At 34.4% G+C, this 18,865-nt stretch overlaps 3 protein-coding genes and 1 long non-coding RNA gene across 4 annotated transcripts; 2 read left to right on the top strand and 2 right to left on the bottom strand.

The window, feature by feature from the left end:
- The first annotated feature begins 285 nt into the window (after positions 1–285).
- Positions 286–2,248, top strand: LOC140880804 (2-methylpropanoate--CoA ligase CCL4-like). The gene has a single exon (XM_073285587.1). The coding sequence runs from the start codon at positions 395–397 to the stop codon at positions 2,030–2,032; it is 1,638 nt and encodes a 545-aa protein (XP_073141688.1). The 5' UTR covers positions 286–394; the 3' UTR covers positions 2,033–2,248.
- Positions 2,249–4,585: 2,337 nt separating this feature from the next.
- Positions 4,586–5,393, bottom strand: LOC140884560 (uncharacterized). The gene is made up of 2 exons (XM_073291348.1): positions 4,953–5,393; positions 4,586–4,798 (listed from the first exon to the last, which is right to left on the bottom strand). Exons 1-2 carry the CDS (start codon positions 5,391–5,393, stop codon positions 4,586–4,588), a joined length of 654 nt encoding a protein of 217 aa, XP_073147449.1.
- A 975-nt stretch (positions 5,394–6,368) lies between these two features.
- LOC140885272 (uncharacterized) lies at positions 6,369–7,836 on the top strand. The gene is made up of 4 exons (XR_012150855.1): positions 6,369–6,583; positions 6,686–6,746; positions 6,861–6,923; positions 7,688–7,836. It is a non-coding gene; the product is annotated as an uncharacterized lncRNA (long non-coding RNA).
- A 3,501-nt stretch (positions 7,837–11,337) lies between these two features.
- On the bottom strand, positions 11,338–13,217 carry LOC140882735 (2-methylpropanoate--CoA ligase CCL4-like). Its single transcript, XM_073288910.1, has one exon. It carries the CDS (start codon positions 13,215–13,217, stop codon positions 11,358–11,360), a length of 1,860 nt encoding a protein of 619 aa, XP_073145011.1. The 3' UTR covers positions 11,338–11,357.
- Between the last annotated feature and the right edge of the window lie 5,648 nt (positions 13,218–18,865).

Raw genomic sequence — 18,865 nt, 5'->3', positions numbered from 1 at the left:
TTTACCCATTAATTTTATAGGCCATTGTTTTTTTCATCCGAACCATAAAAAAGAGCAACATTCAAAAAATTTATTTTTCATCATAAATATATACGTTATCTTTATCTTTTGGTTTGAAAGTGAGGATAAAATATTAAAACAATTGAATTAGTCATATTAAGAAAAAAAACATTAGTCTATTGACCGAATACGTAATATTATTACAAAATAAAATATTATAATTATAATTATAATTAATAAATAATATGATTATGCATCGAAACTTTGCAAGTAATAATTTAATTAAAAAAACAAAACGAATCTCGATAGACTTTTTTTATTTATTTATCATGATCAGAGTTTGTATCCAAAGAACAAAACATCTCCATCTCCATCGGAAGGAAACCAGAGATTCATGGATCAACTCAAGCCCAGCCCCGCGAATTCCAGCCCTCTAACGCCGATCGGATTCCTCCAGAGAGCCGCCACCGTTTACGCCGATTGCCCTTCAATCGTTTACGACTCCGTCTCCTATACATGGTCTCAGACCCACCGCAGATGCTTGAAAATGGCGTCTTCGATTTGTTCTCTAGGCATCGTCCCGGGAGACGTGGTCTCTGTGGTGGCTCCGAATATCCCGGCCATGTACGAGCTTCATTTCGCCATACCCATGTCCGGAGCAGTGCTCAACACCGTCAACCTGCGGCTCGATTCACGTACGGTCTCTGTTCTGTTCCGCCATGCTCGGCCGAAGCTTGTATTCGTCGATCATCAATCGGTGTCTTTGGTTCTTGAAGCGTTGTCTCTGTTTCCTAGTGATTTCCGGCGACCTTTGCTTGTGATTATAAGTGAAGGGGAGTCGGAGAATCGGGATTTTCAGGGTAATTACGAAGAGATGATTTCGATGGGTAGTGATGATTTCGATTGGGTTCTTCCGAAATCTGAGTATGATCCATTGACTTTGAATTACACTTCCGGAACCACCTCTGCTCCGAAAGGAGTAGTCCATAGCCATCGGGGAGCATTCATCGTTGCTCTGGATTCATTGCTTGAGTGGTCTGTTCCGAAAGAGCCTGTTTACATGTGGACTCTGCCCATGTTTCACGCCAACGGGTGGAGCTTCCCCTGGGGAATGGCTGCAGTCGGGGGAACCAATATCTGCCTCCGAAAATTCGACGCCTCTGTTATCTACGCCAACATACGCCAACACAGAGTGACCCACATGTGCGGCGCGCCGGTGGTGCTCAACATGCTGTCGAATGTTCCAGATGGAAAGCCGCTGGAAAGGCCTGTTCATATCCTGACCGCCGGCGCTCCGCCGCCTGCGGCGGTTCTTTTTAAAACAGAGTCACTCGGGTTTGTTGTGAGTCATGGGTATGGGCTGACGGAGACGGGAGGGCTGGTGGTTTGCTGTTCTTGGAAGCGAGATTGGAACAGATTCCCGGCGGCGGAGCGGGCGCGGCTGAAGGCTAGACAGGGAGTGAGAACGGTGGGAATGGCGGAGGTGGATGTGATCGATCCTGAATCGGAGAAAAGCGTGGCTCGAGATGGGAAGACTCTTGGCGAAATCGTGTTGAGAGGTGGATGCATAATGCTTGGGTACCTTAACGATCCCGAAAGCACGTCGAAATCCATGAAAAACGGCTGGTTCTTCACCGGAGATGTCGGGGTGATGCACCCGGATGGGTACTTGGAAATCAAAGACAGATCAAAGGACGTAATCATCAGCGGCGGAGAGAATCTGAGCAGCGTGGAGGTGGAGTCCGTGCTGTACACTCATCCGGCGGTGAACGAGGCGGCGGTGGTGGCGCGGCCGGACGAGTTCTGGGGTGAGACGCCGTGTGCGTACGTCAGCTTGAAGGAGGGGGTGAAGCAGAGGCCGGCGGAGAGCGACGTCATAGCCTTCTGCCGGGAGAAACTGCCGCGCTACATGGTGCCGAAGACGGTGGTTTTTATGGATGAGCTGCCGAAAACCTCCACCGGAAAAATACAGAAATTTGTGCTGAGGAAGGCGGCGGCGGCGATGGGGGCGTCGAAAATGAGCAGGCTTTAGCGGGTCAACCCGGTCCGGAGAATCCGGGTAGCATCTGACAATGTCAACTTCTGGAAAATTCATGCGACTATCAAACTGAACAACGATTTAAGGTTTGGTCTGATCCATAATAAATTTTGTGTTCACGATAATGATTTATTTTTATTAAAGTTAATATTATTGATTTGTGAATTGATGGATTTTAAAAATGCCATGTAAAATGTGAATAGATTGAAATTCATTTTACCACGAATTAAAATTGACAAATGAATTATATATTAAAAATAATTTAATTTTTATTATTAAATTTTGATAATTATAATTGGGAAAATCGGGACATAAAAATAATAGGGAGTTGATATTTACATTTCATTTTATGTTATCTACACTCAATTTTATGTGTAAAATATGTGTCCAATTTACTCACAAGTGGAGTGCAAATAACAAAAAATAGAGTGTAAATATCAACTCCCAAAATGATATTGTGTTGGTGTTTAGAAGTTATTGATTTTTTCAATTACTATATATATATATATATGTCTTTTCATTTATAATATGAGTAAAATGTATTTTGGTACACGAACTATTGATAAAATGTCATATTGATACACGAACTATTGAAAATGGCTTAATTGGTACATGATCCAATTAAAAGGTCAATTTTACCCTTAATAGAAATTAATATTATATTTATTAATTTTAAAAGAGTAAAATGTATTTTGATACACGAACTATTGGTAAAATGTCATATTGGTAAACGAATAATTAAAAATAGCTTAATTAGTACATGATCCAATTAAAAGTTCAATTTTATTCTTAATAGGAATTAATATTATATTGATTAATTTTAAAATATCGTATGTATTTAAAAATTAATTATATATATAATGATAAACAATTGTTGAGTCAAATTATACAACAAATATTATAATATATTGATATGATTAAAATATATATCACTGAAATCTGTTGATCTTGTGTTTAAATGATTGAAACAAACATAATCTCCATTTTAGTTTTTTAAAATTTAGTATAAAAATTTTCAACATTAAAGATTAGATCATGAAAAAACAAATATCAAAGAAAAAATCTCACTCATTGTCTCAATTTACTTAGTTCTAATAACCCAAATTTTTTTTACTCGATTTAATAATTTGTAATTTTATATTTTTTTATTCGCACTTAAATTAAATTTAAATAAATAAATATTTATTTAATTATATTATATTTTATTAATATTTTAAATATATAAATAATTTATTAATGAGTAAAATATAAATATATTATAAAAATATTAAGATAATTTTTTTATTATTTTTAATTTAATATAAATTTTAATTTGCAATAAATAAAAATTAATTTAAAAAATAAAATGTACACTTAGTTGAATTTATTATTAAAAATAATTGAACTTAAAATCAATTACTAAAGGATAAATTAAACTTTTTAGTTAAACCATGTACCAATTAAATCATTCTCTTATAGTTCGTGTATCAAATTGACATTTTACATATAGTTCATGTATTAAATTAAATTTTACTCAATTAATTTTTAGATAAATATGATATTTTAAAATTAATAAATATAATATTAATTCCTATTAAAGGTAAAATTGACCTTTTAATTGGATCATGTACCAATTAAGCCATTTTCAATAGTTTGTGTACCAATATGACATTTTACCAATAGTTCGTGTAACAAAATACATTTTACTCTTTATAATATACAAATTTCACGTTGAATATTTTTTGAATAAATTTTTTTTTCTATTAATAATAATAATAGTAGTAGATGTGAATTTATTTTAAAATTTCAATCAATACAATAATTAAAAAAATGAAATATGTATATAGTTGAATTTAATAATAATATTAGATTTTAAAACAATTTAAATAAATGTCAAAATTAAGTTTTACATTTGATTATATATTAATTAAATAATTTTAAAAAACTCATAACACTGTCTTTTTCCAAAGATAGATTAAATGTTGAAGCAAACGCGTATCTCTCGTATGTATCAGTCATTGATTGAAAAGATATATTAATTTAATATTTTATCAATAGTTTGTGAATCAAAATCATTTTCAATACAGGTAAATGATATAAATTTGATTATACAATTTTTTTTTATAAAATAACTATGATACAAACAGGATTTATTTTAAAGATACGTGTGGCAATGATACGGACGGCCCATTTTTGGTCCTTTTAGAAAGATTCCTTTCTTTAAAATTTTTTTTAGAAAGATTCCTTGGAAGTCTATTCTGTCTTCAATAAAATATATGCTTCTGATTTACGATAATATTTGGCTGAGATGGAAATAAGATTTTAAAGATTTATTAAATTTTTTTTTTGAAACCAAGAAAATAATATTAAATATCAGAACCAACCACAAAAAAAAAAACAAAAAAAGGCGAATGAATAACTCGACCTTCCCGACCAGTAAAAGAACTGGCTGCTCTCACTAGTAAATGAGCTGTCTGATTCGCTTATCTACGAGCAAAAACAAAAAAAAAGAGTGCAATTCCATAGAAAGGAATCTACAATCTTCATATCAAACCCACACTGGATTCATCAATTCCACAATGATATTAGAAAGGACAGATCCTTAAGCCAACTAAGCGCCTCACGAATGCTTAAAGCCTCTGCTGTTCTTGGGTCAAAAACACCTGCAAAACATCCATGTACAGCAGCAATAGACTCCCCACTATCATTCCTGACAATACACCCGAAGCCCATGCGAGGAGGAGAGTTGAAAATGGCCGCCTCAACATTGCATTTAAGGAACTGCAATGGTGGTTTAATCCAATAAGAATTTCTCTGCTGAATACATGAGGATTGTCAGAAGCTGTCTGCTGATGTACTTGTAGCCATAAGGAGATGGTTTCCATGGCTGATTGAAAAATATGAATTGACGTACTATGCTTCGGCCATTTCAAACCACATCGTTACGATTACTCCAGATTGACCACAGAACCACAGCCGCTTTCTCAAGATCAGATTTGGTTCGATTAGTCACTAAATCACACCACCAAGCCTTGAATGAAATGAATGAACCCACATAACTGTCAATAGAAGTTAGGTTCCAAACCTCGCGAGCCACTGGACAGAGAATAAGAGAATGAAAATCTGATTCTGGCACATTGAGACAAATAGGACACCAATCCCCGATATCCACTCTTCCTCGTCTGAGAGCTACTCTTGTTGGAAGACAATCGGATAGAACTCTCCAAATGAAATTTTTTACCTTAGGCGGAATGTTCAAACGCCAAAGATAAAGCCAATTTATACCTAAATTCTGAGGAATCCATCCACGGCTCAATTGCAGTAATTTATAACCACTCTTCACAGAGTATACTTCATTCCTTTCTGCTCCCCACATCTACTTATCTTCACAAACTCTTCTGCTCAAGGGTAAAGCCGTGATCAATAGCTTATCTCGCTCATTGAAAAGATCATCCAGAATATCCATATCCAAGCTGCCAGCACCTGCTACTCTTAGTTGATTTACCTTTGCATGTTGCAAGTCTGTTGGGCAGTCTGATGCAATAAAGGGGTTCTCCAAATCCGGCAGCCATGGTGAATTCCTAAAAGATTTATTAATTAGTTAAACAAAATGGGTAAAGAGTGGGCCCGCGATTTTTTCTAAGGAGCCAAGAATAAACTTATAATAGAGAGACCAAAAAACAAACTCACTAACAAATCATATTACATGTTTATTTTTTTAAAAAAAAATAATAAATCATATTACATGTAATTATTTTTATTTTTAAATAAATTTTTTTATTTGTCACATCTTATAAATTAAAACCAATATATAACATATACATACACACAAAGTCAACATAGTTTTAAACAATACAAACCAATTTTAGCTCAAATTAATCTTCCCATGCGTCCTTCTAAAAGACTAAAACACACGTATACCCTCAAACATACACATAACACAATACATTGATAAATCCTTAGCCAACCAATCTCATAACGAATTTATCTGAATAATATCTTACTATCTTATAAAACTTCAGCCCATTATCTATACTATTATATAAAAATTGAGGACACTATAATAACTACCTTGAGGACACCAAAATTAGTTATTCCATAATTACCCTTTCCTATATACTACCTACTAAATCTCTTCCACTCCTCTATCTTTTACTTTAATATATATATATATATATATTTATATAACTTCTCTTTTACACACGCAAAGCGTGTGCATTTTTTACTAGTAAAAATAAAAACTACTCAGATGAGGACACCATTTTTCATACCATTTTTACCCCTCCTTGGCATTTGATTTTAATTTCTTATTTCTTATCCACCCTCTTCTCACTCCCCGTTTCACAAAAACTGCCTCACGTTGTCTCTCATCCACAAAAACTGCTTCACGTTTCTTCGGCTCCAGATTTCTTCTTACTCTCCCGACACAATCGAGGTTTTTTCTCCACTCTCCGCTATTGAGGTTTCTTTGGCTTCACATTTACGATTCCTCTCCTTATTTACTCTTACTCTTCCAACGGTATTGTGGCTTATTCGATCGGGTTCGCTCTCCCAATGCTATTTGAGGTTCCGCTCCCAATTTTCACACTTCTGCTCGCTTATTGAAGAGATAAAACGCTGTTATCTCCTTAAATTTTTTTAATTCTATCGGTTGCTTACAATTTTCAGAGTTGTTGGTACATATTTTCATCTTTGACGCTGTACACTTATTGAATAGATAAAATTTGAGGTAATTTTCCAATTCATCTCCCCCAAACTCATGTTAAGTATGCATACAATTCATTTTCTCATGTATTATTGCTCTTTTTTTTAATCTCAATGTAGAGTTATGTATGATTTGCAGATGCGCACAAAATATTATGATTGATTTCCTGATGCGCTCGAAATATTACAATTGTCGATGAAGGTAATATGGTATTTTCTTTAATCTGAGCCTTGGCTATTGGTAAACCACGCATGCCAAATGTTTGACAAAATTTCCCAATAAAAATCCAATTTTTGTTGTTATGTGTAGATGTATGAATATTTTGAAGGGCTCATAAACCATTTGAAAATCACTATTTTCTTTTGGTACGAGCATTTTATTCTTTTTTTCTTTTTCTATTTTTTGGATATTTAATTTTCTTTGTTTTGTTGAAGAGGAATTCAGGGTGTCTTCTCAAACAAGTGCTATCATCGCAATCGGTACTTTTGTTTTTGTATTTGTGGGACCTCGGGTGCTAATCTAATTTTACTGGGCAATTAATAATTAGAAATATTCAATCTGAATATTAGTCTGCTTAATAATCAAATAAAATAATACAAGACATTTGACGACGCAAAACCTTACATTTGGCGACGGGAAAACACGTCGCGAAAAGAATACAACTTTTGATGAAATCTGAACACATTATCATTAAATAATTGAACAACAAAGTCATGATTGTTAAATCTAGTATATGGAAAGAAGCTATTTCCGCATTCCTTAATTAAATGGATCACAACTTGATAATTCCAATCGCTTAGTGATAATTTCGTAATTCGTAGTTCATTTGATAATTCCAATCGCTTAGTGATAGTTTCGTCATTCGTAGTTCATGTTCTTTTACTGATAAATGTGTTTGCTTTTACTTTTCATTGTAATCTATTTATATTTGTTTTATGTTTGTTTTTATTTTTAATAATTTTCAGTATGGAAATACAAATTAAAGGAAAAGAGATTGTTGCGGCTTTTATGAAAGCTTGGGTCGACGCTAACATGTGCTGAAGAAAGGAATCAAAGTTTTTCGAGATTAATGCACAGTTTTTTCTTAGTGTTCATTAATTTAGAATTCGATTATTTTTTTATTTGAATGATTTATAATATTGGAATACTCTATATTAAATTTTATTCTACAAATTTTTGAATTTTGAGTGATTTATAATATTGAAAATTTTTGAATTAATTTTTTTTTTTTATTTGAACAAAAACAACGCTTTTTAAAGTGTTGTCTTTACCAAAAAAGACATCGCTTTTTTGAAGCGTTGTCTTTTCCAGATACAACGACGCTTAAAAAGCGTTGTATTTTTTAGAAACGACAACGCTTTTTATAAAAGACAACGCTTTTTATAAAAGACAACGCTTAAAAAGCTTTGTCGTTTTTAGATACGAAGCGTTGTCTTTTTCCAGAAACGACAACGCTTTTTTCGCGTTATCTTTCAGCGTGGTATTTTACAACACTGGCTACGACAACGCTTTTTCGGGGACATTAACAACGCGGAAAAAGCGTTGTCTTTTATAATATTTACTACCTCTAAAATAAGTGATAATAAATTTTTCTTTCACAAAATGAGTACAATTAACCATATATATAAATGTTACCTCGCGTCCTAGAGTGTAGAGAACCATGGGCGTCGATTGACGTGGCGCCCAACTGGAGTCCATGTCATTGTTTAAAAAAAAAACTAAATTTGGGCCACAATTTTTGGAGAAGCCTCACGGTTCTTCTTCGCTCACGCCACCCCTTCCCCTTCGTCTACCCACCGTTTCTGTCACCAAACCTTTTCTCAAATCCAATTTTTTTTCCACCGCCCTCCCTTTCCAACCACCACCCACCCTTGGTGCCTACAACGGCCTTGTTTATGCCTTCCTAGTGTATGAATGGGATCCAACGATCAAAATTTTTTTGTATTTGAGATGTTCACGCGAACATCTCAAATGCAAAAATAATGACCCATCTACAACACTTGCGCTCAACAACCCCGTCCGATCTGCAATACTTGCCTACCATAGCCGCCGCCTCGACCGTCCCTCTCCGCGCCACCGGTCATGGGGTCGCCCTTCAACCTGCTCTCATTTCGGGGGCCAGTCACCCACGTCCGACCACCCCAAACCCGACCATCATCCCCACGCCCGACCACCTACCCAAGTGATAATGGGTCATAAAGGTGAGGTAATATCATATAGGTGAGACCAATTGGGCTACATGCCCGGCCCGGTCTCGTATAATTGAATGCAACGAGGAGAATAAAAACTAATAATTATTTTATTCTAAAAATATTTTTGTATAATAATTGTTCAAATACATATTAATTTTTAAAACAACTTAAAAAATATTTTATAAATTTTTTTTAAAACAAAACTTTTATAAAAAAATTATAAAGGTACTTGTCCAAACCCTCAAAATATAACCAAAATTGCGGTGATGGCTTATTCAATACTCTATTAATCGACTTACTAATCTAGGGCCATTTCACTAAATAGCCTCGGTCAAAATTTTTAAAAAAATTTGCCCCTCCCCTGTGCAATTCATACAATTCAGCCACAATTTTTTTTAACAGTGGAATTAGTTTCTTGTTCATATAACAGACCTGAAATTAAAACATGACATTGTAAACAAAAACAAAATGATGAAAATCATGGAATAGTCAAGAAAATATAATAAATAATTATATGTAGGAAACAAATAATAAATAAGTGACCTTATGAAAGCCTATGTCTCTGAATTATTGAATTACATTGTAAGCTTATTATATTTTTTTTGTGACCTGAGAACTCGCAGCCGCTATCTTTCGATGCACTCTGAATAAACCCCCAGTCTAACGCAATAGTCTACAAACTATGCTAATTAGGTAAACCACACTGGGCAAGCCCTGTGTGACACGCTAGTCCAAGAAAGTGTTGGCAGAGAAAATCGAGCACTTGACATCTGGCCAAGAGTTCACCTACTTCACCAACTTGAACATCCCCATTGGAAGCCATTGGAAGCGTAACCTTCTTTTATATATATATATATATATATATATATATATATAAGATTTTGTTCCCCTGCACCCTTAACTTGGGCGCCAGCTGAGCTGGCGGCCCAGCTGGCACCCCCAACAATTTTTTTTTGTTTTTTTTTTAATAATTGGACCCCTTCTCACCTGTTCTCTTCTCCCCACTCCTCTCATTATCACCCATCACCATCACTACACAATCTACACGTCAACCTACCTCCCCCAAGCATCTCCATTATTATTATCTTCTACAACCACAAACCAGACGCCACCCTGCCTCCTCCGAGCGCCTCCGCTAACATCGCCGTCTCTTATGGCCAAGACTATCTCCAACCCTACCTCCCCTAAGCACCTCTGCCAACACCGCAGTCTCTTGTGGCCAAGCCCATCTCCAAATGCTAGATCTGCAGTCTCCAAGATCTACAACAGCCATCGTCTCTCCATATCTGCTACTTCCCAGAGCTGCTAACATCTGAGCTCTCATGGTCTTCTGCAATCCGCCCGTGCTTTGGTCTTCGATGAGGAGTGTGGTGGTGTGTCGGATACGGCAACAATGGGAGGTGGTGCTGCAAGGAATCTTCTTGCCGGGTGGGTGATGGTTGGTCGGCGTGATGGCGGTGATGATTGTTTGAGAGAGGAGCTAGAGAGGAAAGAGGACAGTGGTGAGAGGCTGTCGTGAGATAGGGTGGTGGGTGATGGCGGTTATGGGTGGGGTGGTGCGGCTGAGATGGTTGCCCGGCGGCGGCAACAGATTCGGAAGTGGGATTTGAAGACAGGATGAAGACGATGGAATCTTTCAAAAATTGGGTCCAATTTGGGCCCAAATATTTTTAATAAAAGGAAAAAGAAAAATACAAAAAAAAAATTAAAAAATTATGCTGGCGCCCAAGTTCCCCTGTACCCCTAGGGTGCAGGGAAACATTCCTTTATATATATATAATTGTTGTGACGTGAGATTTCGCAACCGTTATTTTCGATGTGCACTAAGTAAACCCTCGTACTAACCCAATTGTCTGCAAATTACGTTACCCAAGTGAACCACACTAGACAAGTCCTGTGTGACATGCACAAATGATATACATATATATATGTATATACGTAATAAAATATAAGTGTAATAAATTTTCTTTTATAATAAAGGTGTTATAAAATTTTATTTATGAATGAGAAAATTACATTATTAATAACATGCAATACAAAATCTCAATTAGAACACAAGTTCTTGTCTCAATAAATATTGCTCCTAATTGCCAATAACAGGCATACAAATCCAAATATCAATTAGAGCACAAGATTTAGTCTCAATGAAAATTGCTCCCAAATGTCAAACAAATTCTAACAAATAATAATAATAATAATAATAATAATAATAATAATAATAATAACAACATGCAGCACAAATCTTAATCACAACACAAAATTTTGTCTCAATAAATATTGCACCCAAGTACCAGAAAAAAAAAAAAAAAAAAACACTACCAAATTATGGTATAATAATATGTCACACAACCCATATTATTTTTCCTATTAATGCATAAAAATAGATATTATGATGCTCAAGAAATCGAGTCGCCCTGCAGCACCTTCAACTCCATTAATGAAGTTAATCGGATTCGCTCACCCTCGACTTCGGGGGCAAAGCTTTCGCCATATCTCTGAGCAGAAACTTCTGGAGTTTACCGGTCGAAGTCTTCGGCAGCTCCGCCCTGAAAACCACCGTTCTCGGGACCATATAAAGCGGCATCCTCGCCTTGCAGAACTCCCTTATCTCCTTCTCCGTCGGCTTCTCTTCCAAGTCCTCCTTCAGACTCACGAACGCGCAAGGCGTCTCTCCCCAGAACGTGTCGGGACGCGCCACCACCGCCGCCTCGTTCACCGCCGGGTGGGAGTAAAGCACGGCCTCCACTTCCACGCTGCTCAGGTTCTCGCCGCCGCAGATGATGATGTCCTTGGACCTGTCTTTCACCTCTAAGTATCCGTCCGGGTGCATCACGCCCACGTCTCCGGTGTAGAACCAGCCATCATCTTTCATGCAATACGAGGTTCCTTCGGGATCTTTGAGGTATCCAAGCATCACGGATCCACCTTTTAACACGATTTCGCCTATTGTTTTTCCGTCCCTTTTCACGCTCGCCCCTGTTTCGGGATCGACTACATCGGACTCCGCGAATCCGATGGTCCGAACTCCTTGTCTTGCTTTCAGTTTGGCTCTTTCTAGTGCTGGCAGATTGTTCCATTCTTTCTTCCACGCGCATGTTACCACAGGCCCGCCGGTCTCCGTCAACCCATATCCATGGCTCACGACGAATCCCAGTTTCTCCGCCAGGCCTAGAACCGCCGCTGGAGGCGGCGCACCGGCGGTCATGATTTGAACTGGACTATCCAGAGGCTTCCCGCCAAGGTAATTAGTTATCATGTTTAGCACCACCGGTGCACCACACATATTTGTCACTTTATACTTTCGTAACGCTTCGCATATGGAAGGTCCATCGACACGGCGGAGGCACACGTTGACGCCGCCAACTGCGGCCATGCCCCAGGCGTAGGACCACCCGTTGGCGTGGAACATAGGAAGCGTCCACAAGTACACCGGCTGCTTTGGAACTGACCAATCAAGTAAAGAATCTATAGCTATCAAGAATGCTCCGCGGTGGCTGTGCAGCACTCCTTTAGGAGAAGAGGTGGTGCCGGAGGTGTAATTCAGAGTAATCGGTTCCCACTCGCTGTCGGGACGAATCCATTTGAATCCCGGATCACCATTTTTCACCATTTGCTCGTAAATCATTTGGAAATGATCATAACTCCCATTGATCTGATTATCATCTTCATTGATCAGAACTAAAACAGGGCGTTTCAGATTCGGAGGAAACAGAGAAACAGCTTCCAGGACAGAGGAAGATGATTGATAATCAACAAACACAAGCTTAGACTCACTGTGCTGAAGCAAATTGGAGATGGCTTTCGCATCCAACCGAAGATTAACGTTATTGAGAATGGCTCCAGCCATAGGAACCGCAAAATGAAGCTCACACATGGCAGGGATATTAGGCGCCACTACAGAAACCACGTCGCCTTTCTTGATGCCTAGCGACACGATCGAAGAAGCCAATCTCACACATCTGGCATGAGTTTCAGACCATGTATAAGTTTTCTCGTTGTGAATAACGGAAGTGCAGTCTCCATAAATCACGGCAGCCCTTTCCAAGAACCTTAAAGGAGTGAGAGGGGTTGAATTCGCCGCAGAAGATCTCTCGTTTTCTTGAACGAAAGGGACGGATTTGTTATTCGTGAGAGGCACGGATTCTGAAGGTTGAATGATGCATTTTGTTGCGGTCATGGAATCGAGCTTTTTACAACTCGGTTTCCATGATTTCTTCCACAGGAGGTTGTGTGTTTCTTGGAGATATGGTGAGGAAAGAAGGCTAGTGTTATAATTTGCAAGAGATTGCTTCAGTGGATACATGGTTCTTGGCTTGCGGGTGCAAGTTTGGACTTGATTTATGAAGAACAAAAGCTTTGTGAATGTAATATATTATATATATTGGATTTACGTAGCTGCTTACTAGCATTAATTGACATCATACTTTTATTGGGGGGAAATTAAATTAAAGTTTTGGTCTATTAGATAATCTTATATTGCATTTGATGAAATAACTTTAAATTTTTTTTTTATCTTTTAATATTATATTACTATAACATTGAAATTACAAAGGTAAAACAAAGAAATTAACCGATGTTAGAAGTTAACTAAGGTGGGGGATTGAGCGGATAAAGTTTGGCCACCTCGTTTTTTAAGTATAATATATAAATTTGATAGCCTTCCTTGTGTGCATTTAAACCTATGTACCGTTTTTTTTTTTGAAAAAGAAAAAAAAAGAGTAATTTTATTGAAAGTGTGATTATGTTCATATAATTTTTCAGATTTTATTTTTCAACTTTGATTTTGTAAATTTGATTTTTTTTTTTTGGGTGAACACTCTTATTAGAGCAGGGACAGGGATTAGTATAAAAATTATAATTTTTCATAACAACGAACGTCACTCGTTTTTTTATATATAGTACAAAGTTACAAACATAGTCATATAGATACCATGAAGCGTTGGAATTTAATTTATCTTTGGAAGAGATGAGAAGTTGAATTAAATAATTAATACAAAGAATGACTGAGAAATGTGAAATGTTATCATGAAACATATATATTTTTTGGGGGAATATAAAATAATAAATTAATAGTATTGTAACGCTTTATGTATAATGTAATTTTTAGATTTTTAATTTACTATATAGAGCTTTAATTCGTTGTTGGCGCAGGGGTTGGTTTGTGCTATCCCTAATTTCCCAAACAAATATGTAGACCAGAATAGCTCTAACTGGCTAACTAATTTGTTAATGGCACCGTATGCAAAATAGGAATTAGTTGATGCTAGTGTGCTAGATCTAAGGATCAAAAAAAAAAAAATTCATCCGTCAAGTTTCCATGAACATCTTGGGTGAAAAAAAATTGGACCTTAAGATGCATCATTCAGATAGTGTTCGAAGGGTAGCATCGACCGAACTCCAAAATAGATATTTTTTGTTCTTTTTTCTTTTTATTATATTATTATTATTATTTTTAAAAATAATCCAAAATAGATCTTTCAGGTGCTTAATAATTTAGTTTGTGAAATTCTCAAAAAAATAATAAAAAAAGGATGAAATTTGACCGCTACTGGACTTGTAGTTAAGCCTATATCTGTAAAGGTACTTCTTGTACTCGTATTATCGAACTTTTTTTGAGGCATGTGAAATATATCTTTTTAACTTAATCTCAAATCAAATTGATGAATCAAAGCACAATTTAAGAAAAAAGTGAAAAAGGTGAGACTTGGATCGGAGTACAAGTAAAGAAGATCTTATATCTTTGTTTGACGTCCTTCACTCGATTATATTTTGTTTGAGTGAGTATTTTGTCAGATAGTTTCACAAGTATATATCCGGGATTCGTTTGGATATAAAAGTCATTGACATAAAAAATCATTTAAATAACTTCAGCTTTTTAAAGTGTTTTTATATATAAAAAAAAAAACAGAAGCGATTTTAGCGTTTGAATAAATGTTGAAAATTTGATTTTTTAAATAAAAACATAAGTAGAAGTCCATAAACCAAAATTTTTGGCTTTAAAAAACACGCTTATTTGAACTTATTTAGTGTTTGAAAAAGCTTCTAGGAAGTATTTATCAGTTTTTTCTTAACGAAATTTCAAAAAAAATTAAAATTTTGTTAAAAAAAAGTTGTGAAGTGCTTTCAAAAAGCTCTACCAAACACTATATTAAATAAGTGTGTTTTTAAAAACGAATTTTAACCAAACACCTAAATTTTTTTAAAAAATCACTTGTTTAAAAAAAATAAGTGTTTTTCTTTGATTTGCTTCCGTAACCAAACACAATCTTAGCAAGTAGATTTTATTCACGTTATCGTGTAAAGTAATATTTTTTACATAGAACGTTTTTAGATTATATATGTATACAATGCCATGTAGATTTACATATATAAAAAATGAAATATAATATTTAATTACTGTTGGGCCCAAAAGAAAAACGATATTCTTGAATCCATGACAAAAATGGAATATCAGCCCACCTCATGATAATGGTCGGGCTATCTTCTGGTTTTTGGGCACACATTCCATGAATGGACTCATTGGACTAACAAACAGCTTCTATGAAGTCATGAAAAGACAAAACGGATCATGATGTTTTTTTTTTTTATTTTAGAAAACTAATTTCATTAACTATGGATCAAACCATCTAATACAAAAACCATGTTATTTGTGCTAACTTCACAAGTTTGACATAAAATCTCGAGTTTAAGAAAATTTTCGTCAATTACTCTACAAAAACTGACATATTCCTTATGGGACTTGTACGTAGTTTAGATAGAAAAATCTCACACCTCTACTGTGTAAAAAAATAAAAAAAATATTGCATTTTATTTTTTCCAACTCCAAGTTTTTTGTGTGTTACTTTCATTATTCTCGACAGCATGGTTAGTACTAACATCAATATGGTGAAAATTATTGGCGATTTGATTAATTGGAGGACCAAAAATCTTATATACGCCAACTTAAAGGAATTTTGAAATTAGCCCCTTATAATTAGTTGGCCAACAATTTGTGAGAACAAATTAAATCAATAGGAAGAAAAATTTTTCATCCCTTCACGCTATCTACGATTTTAAATCCATTTTATTTTTGGGCTAAACTCCACCATTTATGCATTTAGTTAAATATAACAACAATTGTGTTGGAACTTGGAAGTAGGTCTTATACGTAACAGTGTCACGGATTTGTGCGCGTATCCATTAAATGAGTTGATATGATTTATATCTACAATAAAAATTAATATTTTTAACATAAAAATTATTATTTTTTATGAGCTGAATATTTTCAACGTAAAAAAAAACCATATATAACACAATATTTTTTTTTAACATAATTAACGAAAATGATAATTTTTAGTGAAATGATATTTAGATATAAAATAATAATTTCAACGAGATGATCTGAAATCTGTCTTACAAAATAATTTTATATGATCTTACTTGAGTTTTTTGTTTTTTTGTGTGGAAATATATTAGAATCAGTGTTCTAAAAAACTTGATTAAACCTTTTTTTAATCTTATTTAAGCTTGAAGCTTCCCCAAAACGCTTGACTTCGATCAAAAGTGGTCAAATATAAGTTAACCATATTAAATGTAATTAAATAAGCTCAAATGCGACTTTTTTAAAAACCAAAATCGATTAATAAAACGAAGGGCACAAATTAGCGATTTTGCTAGTAAATTATGTTAGAAATGTACACTTTTGGATGGTTAAGTAAATCGATGATGTGAATGCAGTACAAATTAAAGGATATTACATCTACTGTTTGTCATGTAGATCAGATAATTTAATTTATGCATAATGACACAAAAAATGAAATGAATGATGAAATAAATTAAATTGAATTCGAATCTCAGAAAAAAATTAATGCATTACTCTTGAACTTTATTATATTTATGCATTATTTACTCCGTTAATTTTTTTGTGATAACTAAAATTATAGTTTAAATTGAAAATATTTTTTTCAGCTTAAGCTTGTATTATTCTCGCTTAAGTTTAAAAAATTTAAAATTTGGCTTTCACGTTACAATACGCTTTAAACTTTTTAGAACTTTGTTTGACATACATTTATTCATGATTCACAATTGTTTAATCATATCTTAATCAAATATTTTCTTTCAAATCAAGTTCTTTCACGTAAATGCAACCGTACGTAATCATATATTTGTAAATGCGAGACAAAAAAAAAACAAAAACAAAAAAAAAAAACACTAAGATAATGAAGGATTTGACTTTGTTGTCCATATTTCCCAAGCGCATATATAAGGGTGTTGAAAATATATTATTTTATTATTGTTGAATATTGAATGTTGAATATTGAGTTGTAAAATATGGAAAATTAGTGTGTGATGATGTAGATGATGATGTTTTAATTTTTGGACTAATCTCAAATGTGGATCTATAAATAGGTCTTTATTTGTGATGAAAAATACAATTGAGTTGAGAGAAAAATATTTGTGAAGTGTAGAGTTTGATATATTTTGAGTTTTGGAGTTTTTACTTTTTACCATAAATTTTTACTTTTTCACAACACGTTATCAGCACGATCGCTCGAAGGTTCTCTATATTTTTCGACGCTCCAAAATACAAGAAGAAGTCAAAAATATTCAACAAGTAAGAATATTTATTTTATTGTTTATTTATTTATTGTATATATATTTAATATATATTATCATGTTATGAAAAAAAAATTAGTTTTTTTAAAAACTTGTTATAAATCCTGGGAGGATGTTAAGACGACATCCCACACTCCCGGTAAGGGATACGACAAGTATAAAAGCCTCTAAAGTTTTTAAACAATAACATGATATATATTTATTATGTATATATATTAACTATATTAATATATAATTTCATGTTATTATATAAAAGGTTGTCTATGACACCGACCTTATAATAATGTGATATGATATACGTAATTATTTAATTATGATTATCATTATATGCATTGCATCATTATCACGAATTTTTATTCAACACATACTCGATTTTTTCTTACCCCCAACGGTCACAAACGGGCACAAACGGCTAGTTTTTGGCCTATAAAAATGTTCACTCAAACTCATTTCCAATCACACCAAAATTCACTCTTTCTCTCAAAATATTTTCTCCTCGGTTTTTTCGAAGATGAAGATGATGACATTTCTAAGGCTATTTTTCATAACGATTATGATCATCATGCTCACGAGTCTTGTACTCACTAGCGATTTTCCACCACATACTTTTTCTCTATTTGTACACGTACTTGTACTCATCGTTTATCCATTATTTTGTATTGTCATATTAATGGAAATTAACTTATAAAATACATTGTTATTTTTCTAGTACCACCATGTCAAATTTGGCAAAGTTTAAATTCGTTGCTCTCGATATCACTAGAAAAGAGCAAAGAAATGTTAATGAGAAATCATCAATCCCGACTCAATGTATCTACGGCATTTCCAGAAGCAAATGTCGTAAGTAAAAAATGAAAACCAAAATCAAAGGCATAAACTAGATTTTGGTTGAGGTCGAGGATGTGGTCATGAACGTGGACGTAGAAATGATCGTGGTCGTGGTTATGGCCGTGAATATGAAAATAATCGAGATAGTTACTTCAATAACTAATCTCAAAAGAACGTCACGAACCACCCAAAAAGGCAGCATGAAAATATGAGTGGAAATAAAAATCACTCAAAAAGATATGAGAGTGTTTGTTATAAATGTGGCACTCCAAGACATTGGTCATGTACCCCTGAGCACTTATGTAAGCTCTTTAAAATATCGATAAAAGGGAAAAAAAAAGAGACCAATTTTGTTGAAAACAGTAACCATTTAAATGGTTCAACTTATTTCAATGTCGTCGATTTTTTCAAATGATTTCGAGAACATTGATTAATATATTGGTGGGACTGAAATGTAACATGCTATATTTTTTATGCATTCTTATGAAACATGCTATATTTTGCATATATATATTATCCTTGATTTTC

This window comes from Henckelia pumila, chromosome 2, assembly GCF_033568475.1.
Source record: "Henckelia pumila isolate YLH828 chromosome 2, ASM3356847v2, whole genome shotgun sequence".
Classification (NCBI taxonomy): domain Eukaryota; kingdom Viridiplantae; phylum Streptophyta; class Magnoliopsida; order Lamiales; family Gesneriaceae; genus Henckelia; species Henckelia pumila.
The sequence above is the reverse complement of the archived record's forward strand: the minus strand, read 5'-3'. Positions and strand labels throughout refer to the sequence as shown.